This window comes from Caretta caretta, chromosome 1 (genome assembly GCF_965140235.1).
Source record: "Caretta caretta isolate rCarCar2 chromosome 1, rCarCar1.hap1, whole genome shotgun sequence".
NCBI lineage: Eukaryota > Metazoa > Chordata > Testudines > Cheloniidae > Caretta > Caretta caretta.
Genome location: NC_134206.1, coordinates 140,647,429 through 140,669,170, shown reverse-complemented (window position 1 = coordinate 140,669,170; position 21,742 = coordinate 140,647,429). Strand labels below are relative to the sequence as shown.

The 21,742-nt window shown below is 41.3% G+C and overlaps 1 protein-coding gene across 4 annotated transcripts in view; it reads left to right on the top strand.

Annotated features, from left to right (window-relative positions):
- MAP3K15 (mitogen-activated protein kinase kinase kinase 15) overlaps positions 1-21,742 on the top strand; it is a 139,480-nt gene that overhangs the window by 103,918 nt on the left and 13,820 nt on the right. For all 4 annotated transcript variants that reach the window (XM_075131772.1, XM_075131757.1, XM_048862490.2 and 1 more), the window contains 5 exons: positions 8,569-8,726; positions 13,343-13,526; positions 16,271-16,448; positions 17,230-17,404; positions 20,098-20,283. In XM_075131772.1, the coding sequence (XP_074987873.1) occupies positions 8,569-8,726; positions 13,343-13,526; positions 16,271-16,448; positions 17,230-17,404; positions 20,098-20,283 (881 nt within the window). The remainder of the gene's footprint in view (positions 1-8,568; positions 8,727-13,342; positions 13,527-16,270; positions 16,449-17,229; positions 17,405-20,097; positions 20,284-21,742) is intronic.

Below are 21,742 nucleotides of genomic sequence, written 5' to 3'. Positions count from 1 at the left end.
TCACCATCTATGACCAATCATGATGTCTGTGTAACTTTTTCCAAACTTAAAAAGATTGCTGCCATTTTTCAGGCCAGTAGCTAATCTGTGCTGTGATTTTTAGGAAACAGATGATAGCTCTAAAGATGATAAAATATTATCCTTCCAGTTTTTCGCTGTTCAGACTGAGCAAAAAATTGAGTAATTATGTAAGCATATTTTCCCTTTCCAGTCCATAGCTTCTTTGAAAACAGCAAGTTTTCCTTCCTTCTTGACTTTGCAAGCTTTTACTTCCTTTCTTGTGTAAGAGTTCTTTTTGCTTTATGCAAATCAGAATCTGGCTAAAACCAACCAGCCTCGTATTTCCAAACAATGTGAGCTCTTTTTTATTGACCATAACAAACAATGGGTCAGCCAGTTTTTCTGTGTTTTATAATTAACTTTTCAAACTAAAGTATTTATTTGATATTAAAACATAGTTTAGGAAAGTATGCATTAATGAATTGCCAAATGAATAAGAGGGATTTTTAACCAAAATTTACTAGTTTTAGTTAAATACTGAAAGAGAAATTAAATCTGTAGAAATAAAGTACTATTTCATGTAAAAATTGAAATACTTGAAAGAAAAGTTGTAGTTGCTTTAGATATTACAACTACATTCAGTATCTTAGGGGACCATATAGTATTAAGTTTATGAATGGCTTATGTATCACTTTGGGCCAGCGATTGTGTGCAACTCTGAGGAGGGGGAGAGTTACCACAGCTCCTCCAGGAACCAAAAACAGTGAGGGGGTGATTAAAGTAAATCACTTAAGTTGTAAACACCTCCAGAGAGGTACCACCCCCAGAGAGGCTTACATATACTGATTCAAGGTGCGTTTTCCAGTTGCCAACAGACTAAGAAAGGGCTTTTGGTATACAAAGGTTGAGTTGAGCCTTTTTTGATTCAGCAAATGGACCCTTGTGGAAGGGTTGGAATGAATTTGGCTTACTAGGGCCCTATAAGACTGAGGGTTGACCTCTGGTGTATTTTAGCATGCATATAGGAACTTCTATTGACTTCTGTGTATTTTTTCTGTAATGCTTTTACCTTAAGGATAAATGTATTTTGCTTTGTGAAGGCTGGTTGGTAACCTGTAGACACTGTTGTAGCCCTTGGGGAAAGGTTAATGACAGGTGCTGAACCCCAGTCATCCCTCTTGGGGAAATTACAGTGAGGTTCAGAGGGACTGAAAGCCTAAACCCCTGGTCTGGAGGGACAGAGATGTGGGTCTCTGCCCCAGATTGGTGACAGCTGGGAGCCTGAAACCTTAAAAAAATGATAATTTTAACAGTAATAGTCACTAGGCACAGATGGTATTCACCCAAGATTTCTGAAGGAACTCAAATATGAAATTGCAGAACTAAAAACTGTGGAATGTAACCTATCACTTAAATCAACTTCTCCAACAGATGACTGGAGGATAGTTAATGTGATGCCAATTTTTTAAAAAAAGATCCAGAGGCGACCCTGGCAATTACAGGTTGGTAGGCCTAACTTCAGTACCAGGAAATTTGCTTAAAACTACCATAAAGAACAGAATTATCAGAAACATAGATGAACGTGATTTGTAGGGGAAGAGTCAACACAGCTTTTGTAAAGAAAAATTATGCTTCACCAATATATTAGAATTTTTTATGGGGTCAACAAATATGAACAAGAGTGATCCAGTGGATATAGTGTACTTGGACTTTCAGAAAGCCTTTTTCAAGGTTCCTCAGCAAAGGCTCTTAAGCAAAGTAAGCAGTCATGGGATAAGAGGGAAGATCTCTCGCAGATCAGTAACTGGTTAAAAGGCAAGAAACCAAGGGTAGGAATAAATGGCCATTTTTCAGAATGGAAAGAGGTAAATAGTGGTGTCCCTCAGGAATCTGTATGGGGACTGGTGCTGTTCAACATATTCATAAATTATTTGGAAAAGGGAAAACAGCGAGGTGGCAAAATTTACAGATGGTACAAAATAACTCAAGATAGTTAAGTCCAAAGCAGACTATAAAGTTACAAAGGGATGGCAACAAAATGGCAGATGAAATTCAATGTTGTTAAATGCAAAGTAAGGCACACTGAAAAACATAAATCCCAAGTATACATACAAAATGATGGGGTCTAAATTAGCTGTTACCACTTGAGAAAGAGATCTTTGTGCCATCTTGCATAGCTCTTTGAAATCATCTGCTGAATGTGCAGAGGCAGTCAAAAACAGTAACAGAATGTTAGGAACCATTAGGAAAGGGATAGATAATAAGACAGTAAATATAATGCCACTATATAAAGCCATAGTACGCCCACACCTTGAATACCGCATGGAGTTCTAATTACCTCATCTCAAAAAAGATATATTAGAAATGGAAAAGGTATAGAGAAGGGCAACAAAAATGTTTAAGGGTGTGGAACAGCATCCATATGAGGAGAGATTAAAAAGACTGGGACTGTCCAGCTTGGAAAAGAGATGATTAAGGGGGGATGTGATAGAGGTCTGTAAAATCATGAATGGTGTGGAGAAAGTGAATAAGGAAGTGTTATTTTATCTCTTCACATAACACAATGAAATTAGTAGGGAGCAGGGAGCAGGTTTAAAGCAAGCAAAAGGAAGTACTTCTTCATGCAACACAGTCAACCTGTGGAACTCCTTGCCAGGGGATGTTGTGAAGGCCAAAAGTATAACTGGATTAAAAAAAGAATAATATAATTTCATGGTGGATAGGTCCATCACTGCTGTTAGCCAAGATGGTCAGGAGTACAACCTGTGCTGTGGGTGTCCTTAAGCCTCGGGCAGCCAGATGCTGGACGACAGAGATCACTTGATAATTTCCCTATTCTGTTCATTCCCTTTGAAGCATCTGGCATTGGCCACTGTCAGAAAACAGGACATTGGGCTAGAAGGACCACTGGTCTGACCCAGTATCTCATTCTTATGTTCTTAGGTAAGTGGGTGCCCTCTAAGAAGACCAGGATCGGGGTCAAAGGTGCAGTTAACCCTGAAACTGTGACAGTTTCCACAAATATAATTTCTCTTCCAATAAAGACCGGTTTTATTTGATTTAAAAATTGAAGTATTTGAAAGGGAAAAAATCTCACCACTTAACATTTAAAAAGTGGCAAAGTAAAATTAAAGGGCAAGTTATAGTCATAGCATTTCTAAAAATCATCAATCTTGATACCTAATAAAATGCTTTATTTATGTGAAATTAAAATAATATTTGTCAATTTACATAGATCTGAGATTGCCCATTTTGGGAAACATGAAATGAACTATATCTTTAGCTCATAGACATGAAAACATGAAATACAAATGTACAGTACATTTTTGGGTAGAGTTTGGTTGAATAATTTCTTTAACAAATATCACCATATTTTTCCAAATAGATTATTCAATAAACAGTTTTTATTATTCACATAGCTTTTGAGGCTGGATAAATAACAAAAATATATCTATACAATTTTCATTAAATATTGGAAATAGAATACTTGCAATTGTTACTTGTAACTATTTGAGTGGTTCTGTGCTGTTGTATAAAATAATGAGAACTGAACAGCATGCTGCACATGGGAACCATATGAAATAGGCGCATTTTAATACAGTCTTAAAGGAACTACCAAATGACAGCATAAGAACAGTTGCCATATTGTGACAAGAGCAGGTAAAAATTTCATCTTGTTTCTGCATTCATCCCCTCCTACATTTTTTCAGGGCTTTTTGTGGATATATTTTACCTACATGTAATTGTAGTAGTCTCCACTGGATATGCCCTTACTAACACAGGCTAGTATCCCTCAATTTGTCTTCAACTGGAGCAAATCTACATTAGGCCCCTTACATCCTCATTTTATTTCCTGTCATGGAGTCTCCAACCGTTTGACCATCTCAACATGTTCATTTCCATGGTGGAAAGCATGCTGATTTCCTTTCTTGTGGCTGGCCAAGTCACTGATCCATTAAGTTCCATCAAATTACAGTTTTATACACTCTACCTTTTATTGGCATCATTTTGTCACAGAGAACTGGAGTCAGGTCCCGCTATTTGTACCCACCCAACTTCAGTACGATGCCAGGCTTCACTCGGGGGCACCACTGTCAGCAACCATTGATCCTAGAAATTTAAATACTTCTGCTTTTCTAAGCTTGCAGCCAGTGGTATGCTTTATGTTGAGTCCTCCTTCCTCATAGCCTTGGTCCTACCAACATTCACTCTATGTGCAGTCTGTTTAAAACTATGTTTCCACTGTTCATAGTTGGCTTGCAGGGGCTCTCAGTCTTCCACATGTATCACTAAGTCATCAGTGAACAGCATGTTCCAAGGTGGCTCCCTTCATGTATTCTCACTTATTGCATTTGTGTCCATCACAAATAAAACGGGACTCAGCACTGACCCATGATGCAGGCCAATATTTATCGGAAGTTCTCTACTGTAGTCCCATTTAATTTTGACTGTGGTAGTCCAAATTAAATGGTAGTCCTCCATCATCCATATCCTGGATAAAAGGAATGTATCCTTCTGGCAGACCTCTCCATCACAAACTCCACTGAACTAGTTCTCTTGAACATGACTCCATGCCTTCTCCGGGTCCACAAAGACCATAGCTACTTGCCATCTCTCTTCCATGAACTTTTCCTTCTCCTAGGTGAGCTGCCTGCTGAGGCTTGTCAGCCTTAGCAGACAGCACACCTAGGAGAAGGAACACTCCAATTTCAAACCAAATGTTCTGGCCCAGCAAGACTGATTTTAAGGCAGTCTTTATTCAACTTGATGTCATCATCATGGGGCTTAAGTGGCATTTTATGGAGGTAACTGTGCCATCAGCTACCCCATCACACCCTGCTGAGAGGGTGGTCTGTGACTGCTTACTGATTATTTGCAGCTGCTTACTGATTATTTGCAGGATGATTCCCTATCTGCCCTCTGGGGGTGCACGTGGTGGGAGTTGGCCATTCCTACACAAATTTTACAAGATTCCTGAAAAGAAATTTCCTTGAAAGTAAAAATGTCATAAAGATGTTGGCTACATTATTTTTTTTTGAATGGCAACTTTTCCGTATGCTTTTTATGGACAAGAGTCCAAGGAAGCAATTCACGTGCAGAAATATTCTGAAATCTGTGTTGTATTGCAAACTGTGTAAAAATTATAAGCTGTCACTTTAAATCATAAAGCCTTTCCTGATTCTGCTTGCAGGCTAGGATCGTGCAATCTGGGTCCTTCAGCAGTCAGTATGATAAGAGCCAGCCTAGAGCCAGGTGAATTGTGCCCTTTTGGCTTAGGAAGCAACCTGATTTCTCTCTCTGATTTTGGTTCTTTGTGTTAAGGTTCTGGATTTTTAAGTCAGAGTGTTACTTGCAACTTTCCAGAAAGAGTATGTTAGGTTTTTCTCTAACTTCTCTGTTTGTAAGCTGTGAACCTAATAAAATCCTTCAAGCACCCAAGTGCATGTGCAGAGTTCTTCTACTGTGAATGGAGAGTTATTTATGTACTGACTGAAAATCCATTAAACATTATAGAGCAACTTTGCAGTATATAAGAGGGTACAAAGTGCATTTGACTTGATGGCCTAGTAAAAGATTACAATAACTGTTCCAGACAAACTTGTTGCATGTTTTACTACTTTCTTCAACAATATTATAATTTTTAGCCTCAGTCTTGTAATCAGATCTGTACAAATAGATTGATGGCCATGGGACTCTGTACAGGCATGCAGATCTGACCATGCAGATCAGATTGCAAGATCCGGGCCTTATTTTATTAACAGGTAGAATTGTAAACACTTGTGTGCTTTAGCACTGCAATTCAGTATTCCAAGAATACCATTTTTGTTGTGTTATTCTTGTACTGATTGCTTGCTGATTTTGTTGTAATACTAATCAGCTAAAAAATGCAAAACCTAAGGGCTATCTAAAACCAAAAAACCCATATACAAGCTGCATTTTATACTAAAACACTTCAGCTTTTGCAATCAACATATAATTGAATTTCTTTCATGAAGGTAAACCTTTTCATTTAAAAATGTTGTGACTTTTAAAAATTTTCATTTACATTTCCCAAGGTTTTAGTTTTTCACCCTTTTCTTATTATGTTGTTACTTTCTTTTTGACTGCCCCCGCCACTAGCATAACTCCGATGTGTGGTGTTTAGGCATTTGTTTCTAGTGGTATTATGAGACTTTTATGTTTTAAATGATTTATGTTGGTTTTCACCTATAAACAAACTGATCTTTTGATTAAGTATAACTTCCTGGAATATATAATTATTACAAAAATCTCTGAGATGGGTAGCTATTTGAGTATGGTAAGTAAGCTGATAATGCCTGTTTTTTTTTTTTAATTATTGGTATTATATAATTTTGTAAACCTATTTCTTAACTAACTAATCCAAAATTAATTTATTAACGTTCCAGGCAGAGCCTTTTCACTGTTGTCACTAGCATCTCTTGTAGCCCAGAGGAAACTGTATAATATGTGTTCCTCTTTCATGAGAGTTTATAGAGCTCTTCATATGTTTTGTACATGTAATATTACAAGTCTGTTAAGCCTGTTTCTTACTCAATAACTTTTGATGATTTACAGTTACTAAGACCCCTCACTGAGTTCTGCTTCCTCAATTTATTTCTGCTTGAGCAGCCAACTACACTTATGAAGTTAGTTATGAAGTTAGGGAAGTTTAGCTTTCAGACTTCTTTTTCCTTGAAGCAATGAGAATGTGCCTGTACTGTATTATGGACCTGAAAACTGAAAATGACACTCTTCCATAGTGGCGAAGAAAACGTACCACCCTAAAAAAAATCTTTCTTTGCATTAATTTATATCTGATAACAGAAGCATTCTTTAAAGTGTATGAAACTATGTCTTATCATCATCAGTAATCATCAAACACATGTGCAGCCCAGCCCAGTCCCCCCCTCTGGATGGAACTCAGTCCATTATGATTGGATCCATCTGCTGAATGCCACGTGCTTCCTAAGTGCCCTGGGTCTTGATAGTGACTGGTCACTGTTCCTAACTTAGGGTCTTTCACATGCACTCTCAGGTGCCGAACCAGTGTCTGATCCTCCTTGGGCAGCAGGACCTTTCAATTAACTGCCCAGACCCTAGAACCAGCATCACAGCCCTCCCAAGCACTCCATTGCTTAGACATGTTTCCCCTGGCTGTGCGAGCTCTGATTTCCTAGTTAATCCCTTTAGGGACAATGTGGCAATAAAGCAATGAATACAGGTTTAGCAAACGAATTTCTTAACCAAAGTTACATTTACTCTTAACAAAGCACAACACAGTTACAGATCCATGGAAAACAACAAAACCCTAAACATAACTCCCTGGTCTGATCTCACCCCATCTGAAAGCTCTAGTTCTGGTCAGTATCCTTTGGCAAGGCAAGCCTCCCCCCCACCCCCCACCCCGCCTTTTCTTCCTCTCTCCAGCACAGCCTTCTGGTGTTGGATGGCCCCCTTCTTCAGAGAAGCAGCCTCCATAAATAAAGTCTCCCGTCTTTAGTCAGATGGTCAGGCAGAGAAATTGCATGCTCTCCCAGCTAGGTTTCTGTGTATGAAGTCCATTCAAAGTCACAGATCCTGCTAGTAGAAAACCAATTGCTCCAGCAGGGAAGAATCATTCCATGTTAATGGTCCTTGATGGCTCTCTCATTATTAGCCTCTTCAAGGTGTCGGACCCTCTAACGTGAGCACACAGCATCTACAAGACACTTCCTTTGTCAAGATTTCATCACTACCTGGATGTCTGAACCCGCCATTGAGAATACAATACAGACCAAACGTCACAGTGAAGGTTACAATCACTGGTATTCTCAAAACAAATGGGAATCCCCAAAAATGTGGAGTTCACAATTTGATGCAGACATTCACCCGGTTTGTGTCACACTTCTGACACTTGCCTCCACGAGGCTGTTTCTTTTGCTTTCTTTTACTCCGGCCCTGATATTTCATTTGTAATCTAGGACACTTTTTTCCTCTTTCCGGGAGTTTTATCTCTTTTCCAGATCTCATCTCTCTAGCCCTACCTCTTTCCATCTTGCTCCCTCTTCAAGATTTCTCATTCAGCTCCTGATCCTCTCCTACTAGGCCTCACCCTCTCTCCATGGACTAGCTCACTTCGTTATTGCTGATGTTCGTCTGCTCTGTATTCCCACCAGAGGCTGTGAATACAGCAAAAAAGTATTCCCTCAAAGAAAACCTGTCAACTAGTTGGCTGCTCTCTCTTTTTATTCACATATCTTTCCAATTCATCATTTGCAGAAATGGAGGTAGGTTTAGCTTAAATAAGGCAAGGGAGAGCTTTCAGATTGTACAGTAAATATATTTTCTCCCACCTGAAGTCCTTCATGTGAGGGAAGAACTAAGAGTTTGTATAGAAAAGACCTGGGAAAATACAATCTTATGACTTAGTGTTGGTGGTGGAGTTTGACTTAGAGGGCTCACCTTTCACTCCTACAAGCCGTGTCTGAAGTGACAACCTGCAAGGGATTTAATGATATGGTGTATTGGTTTGATTGATAAGAAAAACAAATATGTGACTTGTGTTCTTCCTTTTTTGTCTTTATTCAGGTACTTTGCAGTATATGGCTCCAGAGATTATAGATAAGGGGCCTAGAGGACATGGGGCACCAGCTGATATCTGGTCACTGGGTTGTACTATCATTGAAATGGCAACAGGAAAACCTGCATTTCATGAGCTGGGGGAGCCGCAAGCAGCAATGTTTAAAGTAAGAATTGTTTTATTTGCTGGATGGTTTGTGAACCTTGAAATAGTACCTGTTAATTAAATTTTCATATAGTTAATATTTACAAGTTAAACATTCTGGGCAATTTAATCTACACTGACATTGTAATTACCTGCCTTTATTGTTATATGAGTTGCTCTGCACTGGGTCAACTTCCAAACTGTGATCTCCTTGTACATGTGAATGATCCCATTTGCTTCAAGATGCATCACTCAGGGAAGTGCTGTTTCCATTGGGCAGGAAATAGGTCAGGACTCAATGTGCTGAGAAATGAGTGAGGATTTCTGAAAATTGCTGTTCCTGATCCCACCTTTCACTCCCCATGTTCCTCCAATCCTCTCGTCATCACCCTTTTCTACTCTTCACTCTATGCCTTCTTTCTTGGCACTGCAGAGAGTCCTGCAATTATTACCTGACAAATGCCCTCTCTGCTCCTTCAGATCTGTCCTTAAAAGCCTCCCTTCCAGAAAATCTATCTTGTCTTTCTAATGCTCCCATCCTGTTGGATGCCAAGAACCACCTGGGAGATACTGAGCACTTTCAGCTCCTAGTAATTTCCATGGGAGTTGAGGGTGTGCTGCCCCTCACAGCATCATTCCCTTAGATTGCAGGGTCTTTGGACTAGGGATGTGTCTTGCTCTGTTTGGTAAAGTGATGCACACACTGGTGGTGCTATATGCCTCATCAGGAATAAAGAGACATAGAAAAGTGCTTTTAACTAACTTCTAAAATAAACTTTTATATCAGATCTATTTTTGTTCACTTTTTGTTCTGAATGCCAGTTACGGCACTTTCCAAGATGTGTATGATCTAAGTAATAAGATAGGAGGGCTGTGAGTCAGGAATCTATTCCTGGCTCTGCCACTGGCTTCCTGGAACAAGACACTTAACTTCTCATTATGCCTCGGTTTCCCCACCCATGCATTAAGGGAAATATCATCCACCTAACCAGGTAAAGCATGGCTTAATTCATTAATATTTGTAAAGTGCTTTGTGACCTTTTGGTAAATGTCACTGTGCAAATAGTGTTATAATTATCACTAGAGCTGTCACAATAAAATCAAATATCAACCATTAGAGACGGTAAATTAGGCTCCAGTCCAGCAAAGCACTTAAGCACATGCATCATTTTAAGCACGAGTAGTCCCATTGAACTCAAAAGAAAAAGAAATGGAAGAGTGAGGAATTTATAATAGTCTTTTGGTTACGTAGTCTGGTTTATTAAATTGTCTGATTGATCCATGAACAGCAAAAGCGATTTCCATGTCATTGTAAATGTCCCTTGTGGTCAGTTTCTGTTAGCAGACACCTTTTCTAGTCTCTGACCCTTTGTAGGACTGTTCTCTGCATGAGAAGGGAGATGTATCTTTTCTTTAAGACATGCTTTTGAGCTGTTAAAATATGGAACAATATTTTCAAAGTTCTGGATGCCCTGGTGGGCTTTGCACAAGTTCACAGAATGACTAGTGTGGGAGGCAAGCAGGGCCTTGCATGTTCCCTGATTTGCAATTGTGGAGTTTGCACAGATTTTGCCTTTTGCCACAAAATGGTATTCCTGAATCTCCTTTAATATTTAATGTTCCTTTATTTTTTTTAAGTTAAGTTTCTTGCCCTTCTGTTTGTGACCACAACCTTGGAAAAATGAACAGGGCATAAGCTAATTGCTGTCTGAGTCGGCCAAGAGTCTGAAACGGTAACTGTGAGAGGTGTAAACTGTCCCTTTCATCTCACTCAGGGCCCCGTGCACACCATGATTCTTTGGCCATGGAATTTGGCATTTTTCAAAGAATACCACCTAATTTAGCATTTTAATAATTCATTACAATATTTTATTGCATGCGTATCTTTTGTTTTCCGTCTCCCTCCCCACTGGGACCTGACTGCAGTTATGTCTTGCTTGGCATCTTTCCCCAAAAGGGGAACAAACCAAAAGGACTATGGTGCATGGTCTCCTTGCTGTTCTGTGGCACCAGTCAGGAAGAGGGTCAGATTCCAGTGTGCAGCCAGGAAGCTGGCAGCGCAGGCTAGGTAGATGGGCGGCCTAAGAGAAAAAAACAGCAAGTAGCCCAGGTCTGGAGAGCTGAGAAGATGAACCCCGGAAGCTGACTATGAGCTGGGGCAGGAGAAGAGGATTATGAGTTGAACTGCATAGGCAGCATTGTAACTGCTAAGGCCTATAGAGCTGGGCCGTCCGGAGAACACCGTGAAAAAGCCCATCGTTGGTCCAGCAGTAATCGTTGCTGAAAGTAATCATTGACCAATCGTACATCACGGAGTGTTTTCACCTGTGAGTCAGAGTTGTGTGTATGTTTGGGGGTGGGAGGGATGGGAACAAAGGGTATTTCATGGAGGTACAATAACCTAACATTGCCACAGAATGTAGGGGTGCTTACTGCCAACTTTGGTTCCATAGTGCTGTGGAGAACACAGGGCCCTGGAGACGGGAGCATCTAGCTGTATAATAGTACTGATGAAGCTCCCATGTGGCTCTAGAAGAGTTTGAGTAAGGTTGGCTGAATGATTTGGGGAGATATATTCAGACTTGAACTAGCACCACTAGGCTTCACTGAACAGTGGTGTATTTTGGCTTGGTAAAGTGATCTGTGGTATAGTGGTATAGTGATCTGGTGACATCTGTGCCATAATATGGTCTGCTTGTTTTACTGCCCCAGAGGAAGCTGCATTGTGAGAGCCCATTCCTAGAATGCATGTAGCAGGAGAGGGTCAAGGGTTGATGGGTCAAGAAGAATCCCACAATGTGAGGATCCGTTATCAGAGCACAGGAGAGAAATGCTTCCCCATGCAGCTGGCTTCTTTTGCCATCTGTGCTGCCTGGGAATGTAAATTATACAAAGCTGACAGTAAGAGACAATAACTATTTATTACTTAGTAAAGCACTGTATTTGGTGTGCATGGTGCTTTACAAATCAAATAGAGATGGTCCCTCAGACAGGTTAATTGAAGTGCAGAGAGACCAGGTGGCCTGCTGGTCGCATAGTGAGTAGTAGCAGAGCTTAGAACAGCTATATGCCTATTAATTTGCTGCTTGGAATCTTACACTGCACAGGAAGTATTAGGTCTGGCTTTTAAAGGCATAGTTTTGGATGCGCATGGAGACGTAGCTTGGAAGTGGTTAATGCATTGACATTTTATACCCTGCACTAAAATTCTAATACAGGCTCTGCTGTTCAGCATTTTGGCTTCAGCCTGTATTGCGAGTAGACCTTACTGGATCTCACAAAGCTAAATTGCTATTGTAAATGTATAATAGTGCCACAGTGCATTAATAGTTATCTAATGTGATTATTCAGACAACTCTTTATTTTAGCAAGCTGCTGCCACTTGTTTAACCACTTAGCTACTATCTGCCTTGTGGCCAGCATAATTTCCAGGCTTCTGGTACTTGGTCTCCAGAGTCTATTTTACATAAATATGTCAAGGCTGAAAAGAATAATTTTGCCAGATGTATACTGCATGTGCAGAATGTGTGGCACAGATCTGGTGTAAAGGGTACACCTACACTGCAAAGAAAACCCCCTGCAGCAACGAGTATCAGAACTTGAGTCAGCTACTCTGGTCTCCTGCCATGGGGCTAAAAACAGCAGTGTGGACGTTCAAACTCAGGCTTCAGACCTGGCGAGGGGGTTGAGGCTCAGTCTCAGGGTTCTGCCCTCGCCTGAACGTCCACACTGCTGTTTTTAGCCCCACTAGAGATTTGCTGCTGTGGGTTGCTTGGTTTGTGTGCATTGTAGACATACCCAAAAATAGTTATGTAAAATCAGCCTTGGGGATTAAAAATGGGTAGCTCAAGCTGATGCATGCAGAGGGCAATATCAAGTTACTATCCAGTGATGTTTTGAAATAAATTAAATATCTGTCCAATCACATGATCCAAATGTGGGATTACGTTAACCCTTTGAACATTGCGTAATTTCCAGTTGGCTGCCATTGAAGGGCTAAGAAAGACACGGGGTCTCAGCACTGGGTACAATGAGTGTATCTGGCAGCCGGGGACTGGGTGTTCGCCCTTTGTGCTGAGAGTGAGCACTGGGTAGTTTGGCATCTGCAAAGCGGGACAGGTCTGGGCACCAGACAGAGGGAATGGGCAATGAAGGGACTCTGCATTAGGGCTGGAAGTTGGTTTTGGTGTTTGGGGGGAAGTGTACTGAGAGGGTTCAGAGGGTACTGGGAGGGAGGCGCTGGCTGGCATATAGAATAGAAGGGCTTGGCGGTTAATAGTGTGGCTAGAGTCTGGAGCACTTGTGGTGAGTATGGTCAGGCCTAGGGGTTGCATGAGGCTTAGATAGTTGGACATGTCCATGTCTTGACGTTTGAGTTGGGCTGGTGTAACCAGTTATGATACACATCTGCAGGGTTAAACATTTGCAGTAGAAATACAGCCAAATCCCCTACTGGCATAAATGGAGCCCCGTTGATGTTCCACTGACTTCAATGGACTTCTGTATTGCAGCTGTCAAACCCTCCATCTGCTGTCAATAGAGCTATGCCAGTTTACACCAAGTGAGGAGCTAGCTAATGGCCCTTTTGCAGCTGTTCATTTGAGGCCAAATAATTTTCTGTCCATATTTTACTTACAGGTTGGGATGTTTAAAATTCATCCTGAAATCCCAGAATCACTATCGGCTGAAGCAAGGGCCTTTATTTTGCTCTGCTTTGAACCTGATCCGAATAAGCGTGTCACAGCATCTGATTTACTCAAAGACCCCTTCTTAAAGCAGGTGAACAAGGGCAAGAAAAACAGAATTGCATTCAAGCCTTTAGGTAAGGAATTATCAGCCAAGTACAAGTCAACATCATTAAGTGTTACATAAAAAGATTTGAATCATTAGCCAATTCCTCCCTGTTATTCAGGATGTTGAACAAACCAAGAAATCAACTGGAGTTAAACTGTAGAAAGTACCTTGTGATTTATATTTATATCTTGTTTTGCCTTGTGAAAAACTCCCCACTGGCCAAATGAATAAACCATTTATAATAAAATAAAAGTTCATTTGGCCAAGATTTTCGCAAGTTACTTAAACTTTTGGGTGCCAACCGAGAGTCACCTCAAAGAGGTCTAATATTCAGAAGATTGGTGCTCAGCACTTTCTGAAAATCAGGTCCCTTTTAAGATGCATCAGATGAGTTAAGGGAACCCACATTTTAAGATACCCAAAGCACTAATCAGTTTTGAAAATCTTGGCCATGCACCTTGATGTTTTGTGTTCAATTTATACATATTGGACAGGATTTTCAAACATTGGTGCTGTCACCGTGCCTCAATGGTTCACAGAATACCAGATTCAGGACAAACTGCTGAGAAATAGGGGCAGACTCACCCCACGCTGGTGGTTATTCTATCATTAGATATACCAAGCCAATAACAAAAGTAAACTTCTTATCCAGCGTGGTGGGACAGAAGTCAAAAATGCAAACTCCATATGCATTCCAGCCCTTATTTCACCACCCAGACACTAGACTTAGTGATGATTTGTTATTGAGAACCAATTTCATGAAACAAAGGGGTCTTCTGATCTCAAGAGATCAGCCACACAGCCAGGTCAATATATAACTCAATATATATACTCAGTAATCAGGCTGCTGCTAATCCTTTAGTAACTAAAATCTAAAAGTTTGTTAATAAGAAAAGAAGAAGAGAGTTAAAATGGTTAATAGATCATATACATAGAGTCATTGCAAAGTTCTTATATCGGGTTTGTAGCAGTGATGTTATAGACTGCTAGCTTGTAAAGTCTCTCTGGTAACTTACAAAAGATTGGGAGGTCCTCAGTCCGTAGTCAATATGCTCATTTTAGTTGTAAATCCATAGTCCAGAGAATCAGAGCAGGAAAAAGGCAACATGGAGCTATTTCAGGGGTCTTTTATATCCTCTGCCATCTGCTTAGAATTTTACTGTCCCAAACAAAGCTCACAGCACAGTTTGTGGAAAATTATTGGCACAAGGTGGAGTCCAGGGTCATGTGAGTATGTCACATGCCCTTACATGGCTTGATAATTCCAAGGGGTAGCCATTGGCCTCTTGGAAATGGCGGAGTCAGCAGGACGAGCCATCTGGGCACAATGAGTTTATTCTATGGCCCATTGTGAGAGTGAAGTGTCCTTAATGGGCAACCAAGCTTGAAAAGTCCCTTCATAATGTGTTGGCTAGACTGGATGTAAACTACCTTGTGGGTGTTACCTCAGGAAGAAACACAATGGTGATACCAGTACATAACCAATATTCATAACTTTGGATGCAAAAATGATACATGCATATATACAGGATAATCATCTTTAGCAAATTATAACTTTTCCATTGACACCTTACATGATATATTTTGGACAAGTTTTGTTGCAGTTGTTTAACAGTGGCAATATTAATGATAAACATGGTCATATTTCAGTCATACAGCATCACAAGTGCCTAATGTGGAATATCAATATTTTGGCACCTAGGGGCCTAATTTTCCAGTTACTGCTGTTTCTACTGAAAATCTGGCCACTTTATTAGCAGGATGAATAGTGAGCTTGAACTTTGACCTGCTGAAGAGCCCCATTTGTATCTGAGAAAACTACCCATACAAATATCACAGAATGCAAACTGGAAAAGTTATTTTCTTCCTCAGCTCACCTGTTCTCATCCTCTTACCCACCCAACACCAGGAAAGGTCTGCAGGTGCCTTCTTCCCACACTAGGAACTGCTCCATGCCAAGCAACCTTGCTTCCTTTCCTTTTGCTGCAAGTGGCGGTTCCTTGTCTGACCAATATTGGGTGGCCCCAGCTTTTCCTAATATGACCACAGGCAACTTCCTGATGTGGCAAGTGGACGTGGGCCTACCCAGTAAACACAGGACTGTGAAGAGCCAGAAGTTGACATGTGTTTTTATTTTGGTGGCAATTTAAACTCCTATTTGAAGATTAACTGTGTCCTAATGACTATGCCAGAATTTTACACCCAACCCTCCCTTACAAAATATCAACAGTTTGCGATGGTGGAGACAAACACTCAGAAACTTGTATGGCCTTTTAGCCTCCTAGCCTAAATATGTACTCCCAGCCTGCAACACCCCTCCTGCATCGTATTTTAGTAAATGGGCCTGTAGGGCGATAGCGGGCACCCAACTACTCATTTATTTTTTTCTCGCTTCTGGATGAAATGGGAGGGATTGTAAGAGGCCTCTTGGCTTGTCCTGAAGGCAGGGGATGCAAGAGAGGCAGATAGCTAGGAGGCCAGTGAGAGATCAAATCTTGGTCCCATAGTCGTGGCCTTGGTTGGGGAAATGGGATGCACTTGGTGTTAGTTATGTCATAGGAGGAAAATATTAATTAGCTAAAAATGCTGATTCATTATATTCACAATGACCAACCCTGCAGAATTACCTCTAAGTACCTTGCCAAATGAGCAAATTATAGCGTTCAGTGTTTTGGAGTTCTGTGGTTTGAAAAGCACTGCCCTCTCTTACAGTTGTGTGATATACTTTATTAAATGATGGGTGTGGTTTGCTTGTTTGTGGTCTCTTGCTAGATTATAATCGTAGTGTGTCCCTCCCACTGCCAGTCCATGGGGAACAGGCTGGCAGTAGCAGCAGTGAACATGGCTCTGTCTCGCCAGATTCGGATGTACAGCATGATGTGTTCTTTGACAAGACAAAGCGATCTGTTTCGGAGAACCCAACGAAGCATCCCATTTCCCACTTATTAAGGTAAAGCTGTCTAATTGCTTCTGGCGTGACCTACACAAAGCTTATGCAGGTTAGAGTCACATCACATTTTGTCCAAGGCAATTTGAGCATGTAATGAATAGATAACAGATGTATTCGACAATTAAATCAGTTGCTTAATCAAAATGTCAGTTGATTTAAATATTGATTATATTTAACTGATTCATGGAGATTTCCCCCAAATGTCTCCAAGTATTATGCCAGTTTATAACAGCAGATAAAGCATGGGGCACATGAGGGCTCCATAGACATTGGAGTCAGTGGCAGTCTTTCTGTTGATTTCAGCAGGATTTGGTTCAGGCCCTTGAACAGTAATTGCAAGTGTTCCCTCTATTTAAATACACATTAAGAAGCCTGGGAAGAAAATAGTGTCCTGATCAGAGGAGAACATGAAACATGACGCCTTCAGATACATTTGTTGCAAAGTGTGCTCAGAATGAATTCATGGTTATGCTCATTCTGTTTTATTTTCACTGCTTGTTATTGATTGACTTGGTGCAGCCTAAAGGGCCAGACTAAGCTGAAGTAAATTGGTGTAGTTCCATTGACTTCAGGGGTGCTAGATGAATTTTACCAGCTGAGGATCTGAACCGTCTTCAACAATGATTCTGAAACGAAAATTGCAGTGACAGTGAAATAAGATGAGATTAGTACTAGTTATTATTTATTCATCTATGTAAATATCCCTACCCACTTCCAACTGTGATTTGTTTTTTCTAATGCTTAGTTATGTCTTCTACATCTTCTCTTGTCTCTGCTCCAGTGTTCCTGATGAGAATTCTGCCTTAGAGGATCGGAGTGCTTCTCCTTCCCTTGAGGATAGAGATTCTGGTCTCTTTCTGCTAAGGAAGGACAGTGAACGCCGGGCAATTCTCTATAAAATTCTTAAAGAGGAACAAAATAAAGTTGCTTCAAACTTACAGGAGTGTCTTGCACAGGTAATATTTTAATGCTGCTTTTCGTGTTTAAAAAGGAAAATTAAAAATCCAGTAGTATGTAGCATTCCTCTTTTATGACAGATGAGAGAGGGTACTTGTAGATTTTACTATTCGCAGCAACTCATCCTTCCACATTCCAGGTTTATACTGTACCCCTTTTCAGTGGTTACTGGCTGGTAGTCGCATCTGATTTTTTAACTTTCTGTTTCTTTACTGTCTTCCTCCGGGAAGAGATTTCTGTAATGGAATGCTAAACTGTATTATAGCATGTGTCACATGCCTTACTTGAGTGTGTAACAGCTATAGGTGGCAGTGCATTTAAAGATCTTCTAGAGTGCACTTCTCTCGTACTCTCTCTGTGATGGTAGCTCTGTAGCCAGTCCATATCTGGTACAGGACCCTGACCTGATAGTAGCAGTCTGAAACCTGTTATGTACAGGGAGTACATGACATGGTATCAGAAGTGATTTCCATTACAATTACTTTATACATTTAAACACAAGAGGAACTTAGGCAGGCAGAATGTAATTATCCAAACTGGAAACTGGCCAGGAAACTGGGGGCTATGACTTTACTTGTATGAGAAGCGCATATACATTGTAGTGGGGTGTTGGTTCAGTGTTCAACCAAAGGGAAGAGCACTACCTTCTGAATCATCAACATATAAACCCCAGCTAACCAAGTGTGTAGGGAAGTACTTGAACAACCAAAGGTAAAAATGCCTTTCTCTCAGGGACAAAATCTTCTTGAGTAGCCAGGCTGTGTGAACTGGTGATCTCTGCAGGTGTTGGAGGGAAAGAGTCCATTCCTCAGGCCCCAGTGAGTATGTCTACACTGCAAATACAAACCCGCAGCTGGCCTGTGTCAGCTGCCTTGGGGTAAGGGGCTTGGTCTAAGGGGGATCCCAGAGCTCGAGCTGCAGCCTGAAACCAAACATCTACACCGCAATTAAACCGCCCATTAGCCCGAACGTGAGTCAGCTGGCCCGAGCCAGCTGCAGGTTTTTAATTGCAGTGTAGACATACCCATTGTGAGTGATAAGTCATTATGTTGTGCCCCTGCTCAATGGAGAACAATGGGTGTAGAGGTAGCTCCACCTCCCCCCGTTCCCTCCCCACAAGCCTGGCTTGCAGAACAAGAAGCCTGGAGCGTGCCCTAAGTGTGCTGAGTCAAGTAGGCTTCCAAAAGAACGGCAACAGTCCGACTGTATTTGAGGACCTTCACACCTACAGAGATAGGGGCAGGAATTTCCTTTTAGTGCGGAAAATCTCCAATAATCTAAGAGCTTGTGTGGTTGCATAAGTGTAAATTAATTCGAGCTGGATGAGAAATGAAACCAATTCCGATTAAAAAAATTAGACATTTTTGGGGCTTTTTTTGGTGGTTTTCAAGTGAAATTTTTGCTGGAAACACTCCAAGTATGTTGAACTCCTAACATAGTCAGCAGGTGGGTTCTTTACATACTTTTTGTATTCGGTATCAGTGCAATTAATCTGCAAGCAAGAAAACAGAAGTAAAATTTATCATCATCGGATAGAAATGAAAATGTTTGTCTCTAGTACGTTTTTGTCCTATATAAACCTCTCCCACCCAGAAATGATGGTGAATGAATTGGTTTAAAGTTCTGCTTTCTATTGGATCCTGAAAGTGTAGGACATCTTTGAAAACTACCATCTTAATTTCACTGGTCAATGCAGTTCTTCTTATTCATCTACATTTTCTCTGACACAAAACAATCTAAATTCTATTAGAGAAGCACAGACTAAGTCCAGGTAAAATGCTGAGTGGTGTCATGCCAGTGCACTGAATCCTTTCTAGAAAGGGTGTAGTGCACAGGCCTTGTCTCCAGTGCTAAACACTGTGGACATGAGTGACTTGGTCAGACATGGTGAGCCAAGTTCAGCCCTAGCGTAAGCAAGTGGAACTCTCTATCTCTTGCACTGTGGCTGAATTTAGCTCACTATCTGTATCCTGCCTTAACAGCCAACTTAATCATGCAGTGCAATATTGCCTGCATTTTTGGAGAAAGCTGCAGTTGCAGTGAATTGGTAGAATTACATGAGAAGCCTATTGGAATGGAAACAGAGCAAAAATATATTTTAGGGCTTAAAATATATTTTAGGGCTGGTGACTGCTTCTGACACAGTGATTTTCATGCTGAGTTACAACAAATTCTTTCTGTATTTAACAAACTTACTAGGTCTTAATTTATCACAAGAAGTCACTAAACTGTAAATTATATACTAATTACACGTCTACTAATGGGATAAATTGAGAGAACCCATATTGTGACTGGACTTTCATATGATTGTCATCCTCTCTATTTACATACAGAGAAGCAAATATAAAGGGCACTGACTAAACAACTATGTATCCACTCTCTTTTCATTTCATTGTCCTCAAGGACAGTCATTACAACCCTTGGTTTTGTTTTCACAAAGTAAATGTTAAGTTACAGTAAATATAATTCTTAAAGTTTGACTAGAGCAGAGAGTACAATACAAGTTTAGTAGGACTTGCAGCTGGGTGATTAAAGTTCCGTCATTTGTGTGTGGTTGTGTGAGAAACAGCAGCAGCAAATATAAATTGTAACCCTGTAATGTTAGCACTGCTAAACCATTAGGTTCTTATCAGTGGATTTATTGTTTCTTCGTATGAGTCTTGATATAGTGCATTGAATACCTTTTCTCCAGAATTCTGAAGAACTGCAACTTTCAGTCACCCACATCAAGCAGATAATTGAGATTTTAAGGGACTTCATACGTTCTCCCGAGCACAGAGTGATGGCCTCCACTATATCCAAGCTGAAAATGGATTTGGACTTTGACAGCACTTCCATCAATCAGATTCACCTGGTGCTGTTTGGATTTCAGGATGCAGTACGTCCTCCCTTTGTCTAGAAGCAGAAGGGAGTGGCATTCCACTCTGATAAACGAAATCCCTGTACTCCTCTTCCTACTCCCAGGGCCTTCCTGGCTGAACCCCTGCTACTTCCCTCAGCTTTCCCTGCTCCCCAGCCCTGCTCATTCCTAATGGTCCCCTCCGCACAGCCATTCACTCCTATACCTCCTCTTGGCCCTTCTGTGTGATGTGTCAGGCACTGGGGGGGTATGTTGGGTAAGTGAGAGAGGTACTGGGATATGGTGAGCTGGGAGGTGAGAAGGGATGTGTCCTCGATGTTATTGAGGGTCAGGGGAAAAGGTCTGTTTGGAGGAGACCTGGGTAGTGGGGAACAGCTGTGTGGACAACCTAGGGTGAGGGAGGAGCCCAGTGCTTCTGTGCTGAGTCATCAATGCTAAATGGTCTCTCTTGATGCAGCAGTCATTGCTACCTGGCATACTGAGCACTATGCAGAGCTCTAGGTGCATGGAAATCTCAGTGCAGAAACACTTGGGCTCCTCAAGCACTACTGCCTGGTGCATGAGTAAGCCAAGGTCATTGGTGCTTCCTCAACGCTATGTCTTGGCACAGTGTGGGTGATCCCAGGGTCCTTGCACATACGTCTCATCCCAGCAGGCCCCCGAGACATCGCTAGTGACGCCCACTAGGGCCCTACTCATCCCTGCTCTCTGTTTGTTGCCCCATCCTCACTTACACAGCAGAGCCCTATTTATCTGATCTAATTGGGACTGGATTGGATAATCAAAAATTTGGATAATCCAGAGAATGGGAAAGTGCGAGGCTGCAGTGCGATCTGGTGGTCACAGGAGAGATCACCTGCTTCTGGACCTGTGTGCATTGGTTATTTGGTTAACTCAGAGAGCTGGTTAATGGAGGGTTGGATAAATGGGGCTCTGCTGAACTCCCATATCTCCCTAGGGTCCCAGCTCTTTTGTTGTCTTGTCCCATGATAATCATATCAGGCCCTGTAGTTCAGGAATGAATTTGGCAACTGTGATGGGGCTTTTGTAAGGGCTTCATCCAAGATGTCAAATCCTAAGAGCATCGCTTTCCCTACGATCTCTCCTGCCCCAGAGGCCACTCCGATACATCCCACTGCCCCTCACTGTCCTGATTTTGTAGGTTTTTACAAAATATCAGAAGGTTTATATATTTTTGCTCGTCTGGGGGGAAAAAACCAGCTCAGGGCCAGATCCTTCAGCGCCTCCATGTACAGAATTTCCACTGGCTTCAGCGGGAGCTGGTGCTGCACGTGCAGTGACGACAGCAGCATTGTGCTGTTACCAGTGAACAACTTCCTTGGGGCCCCTAACAAGGTTGGTTGACTCCTCCTAAGCACCAGACAGGATCCCGTGACTTATACATTCCCTGTCATTATCTTTTTATTTTATTTTATTTAAATACATGACTGCTTGGCTCCACTATCTTACCTGGAAA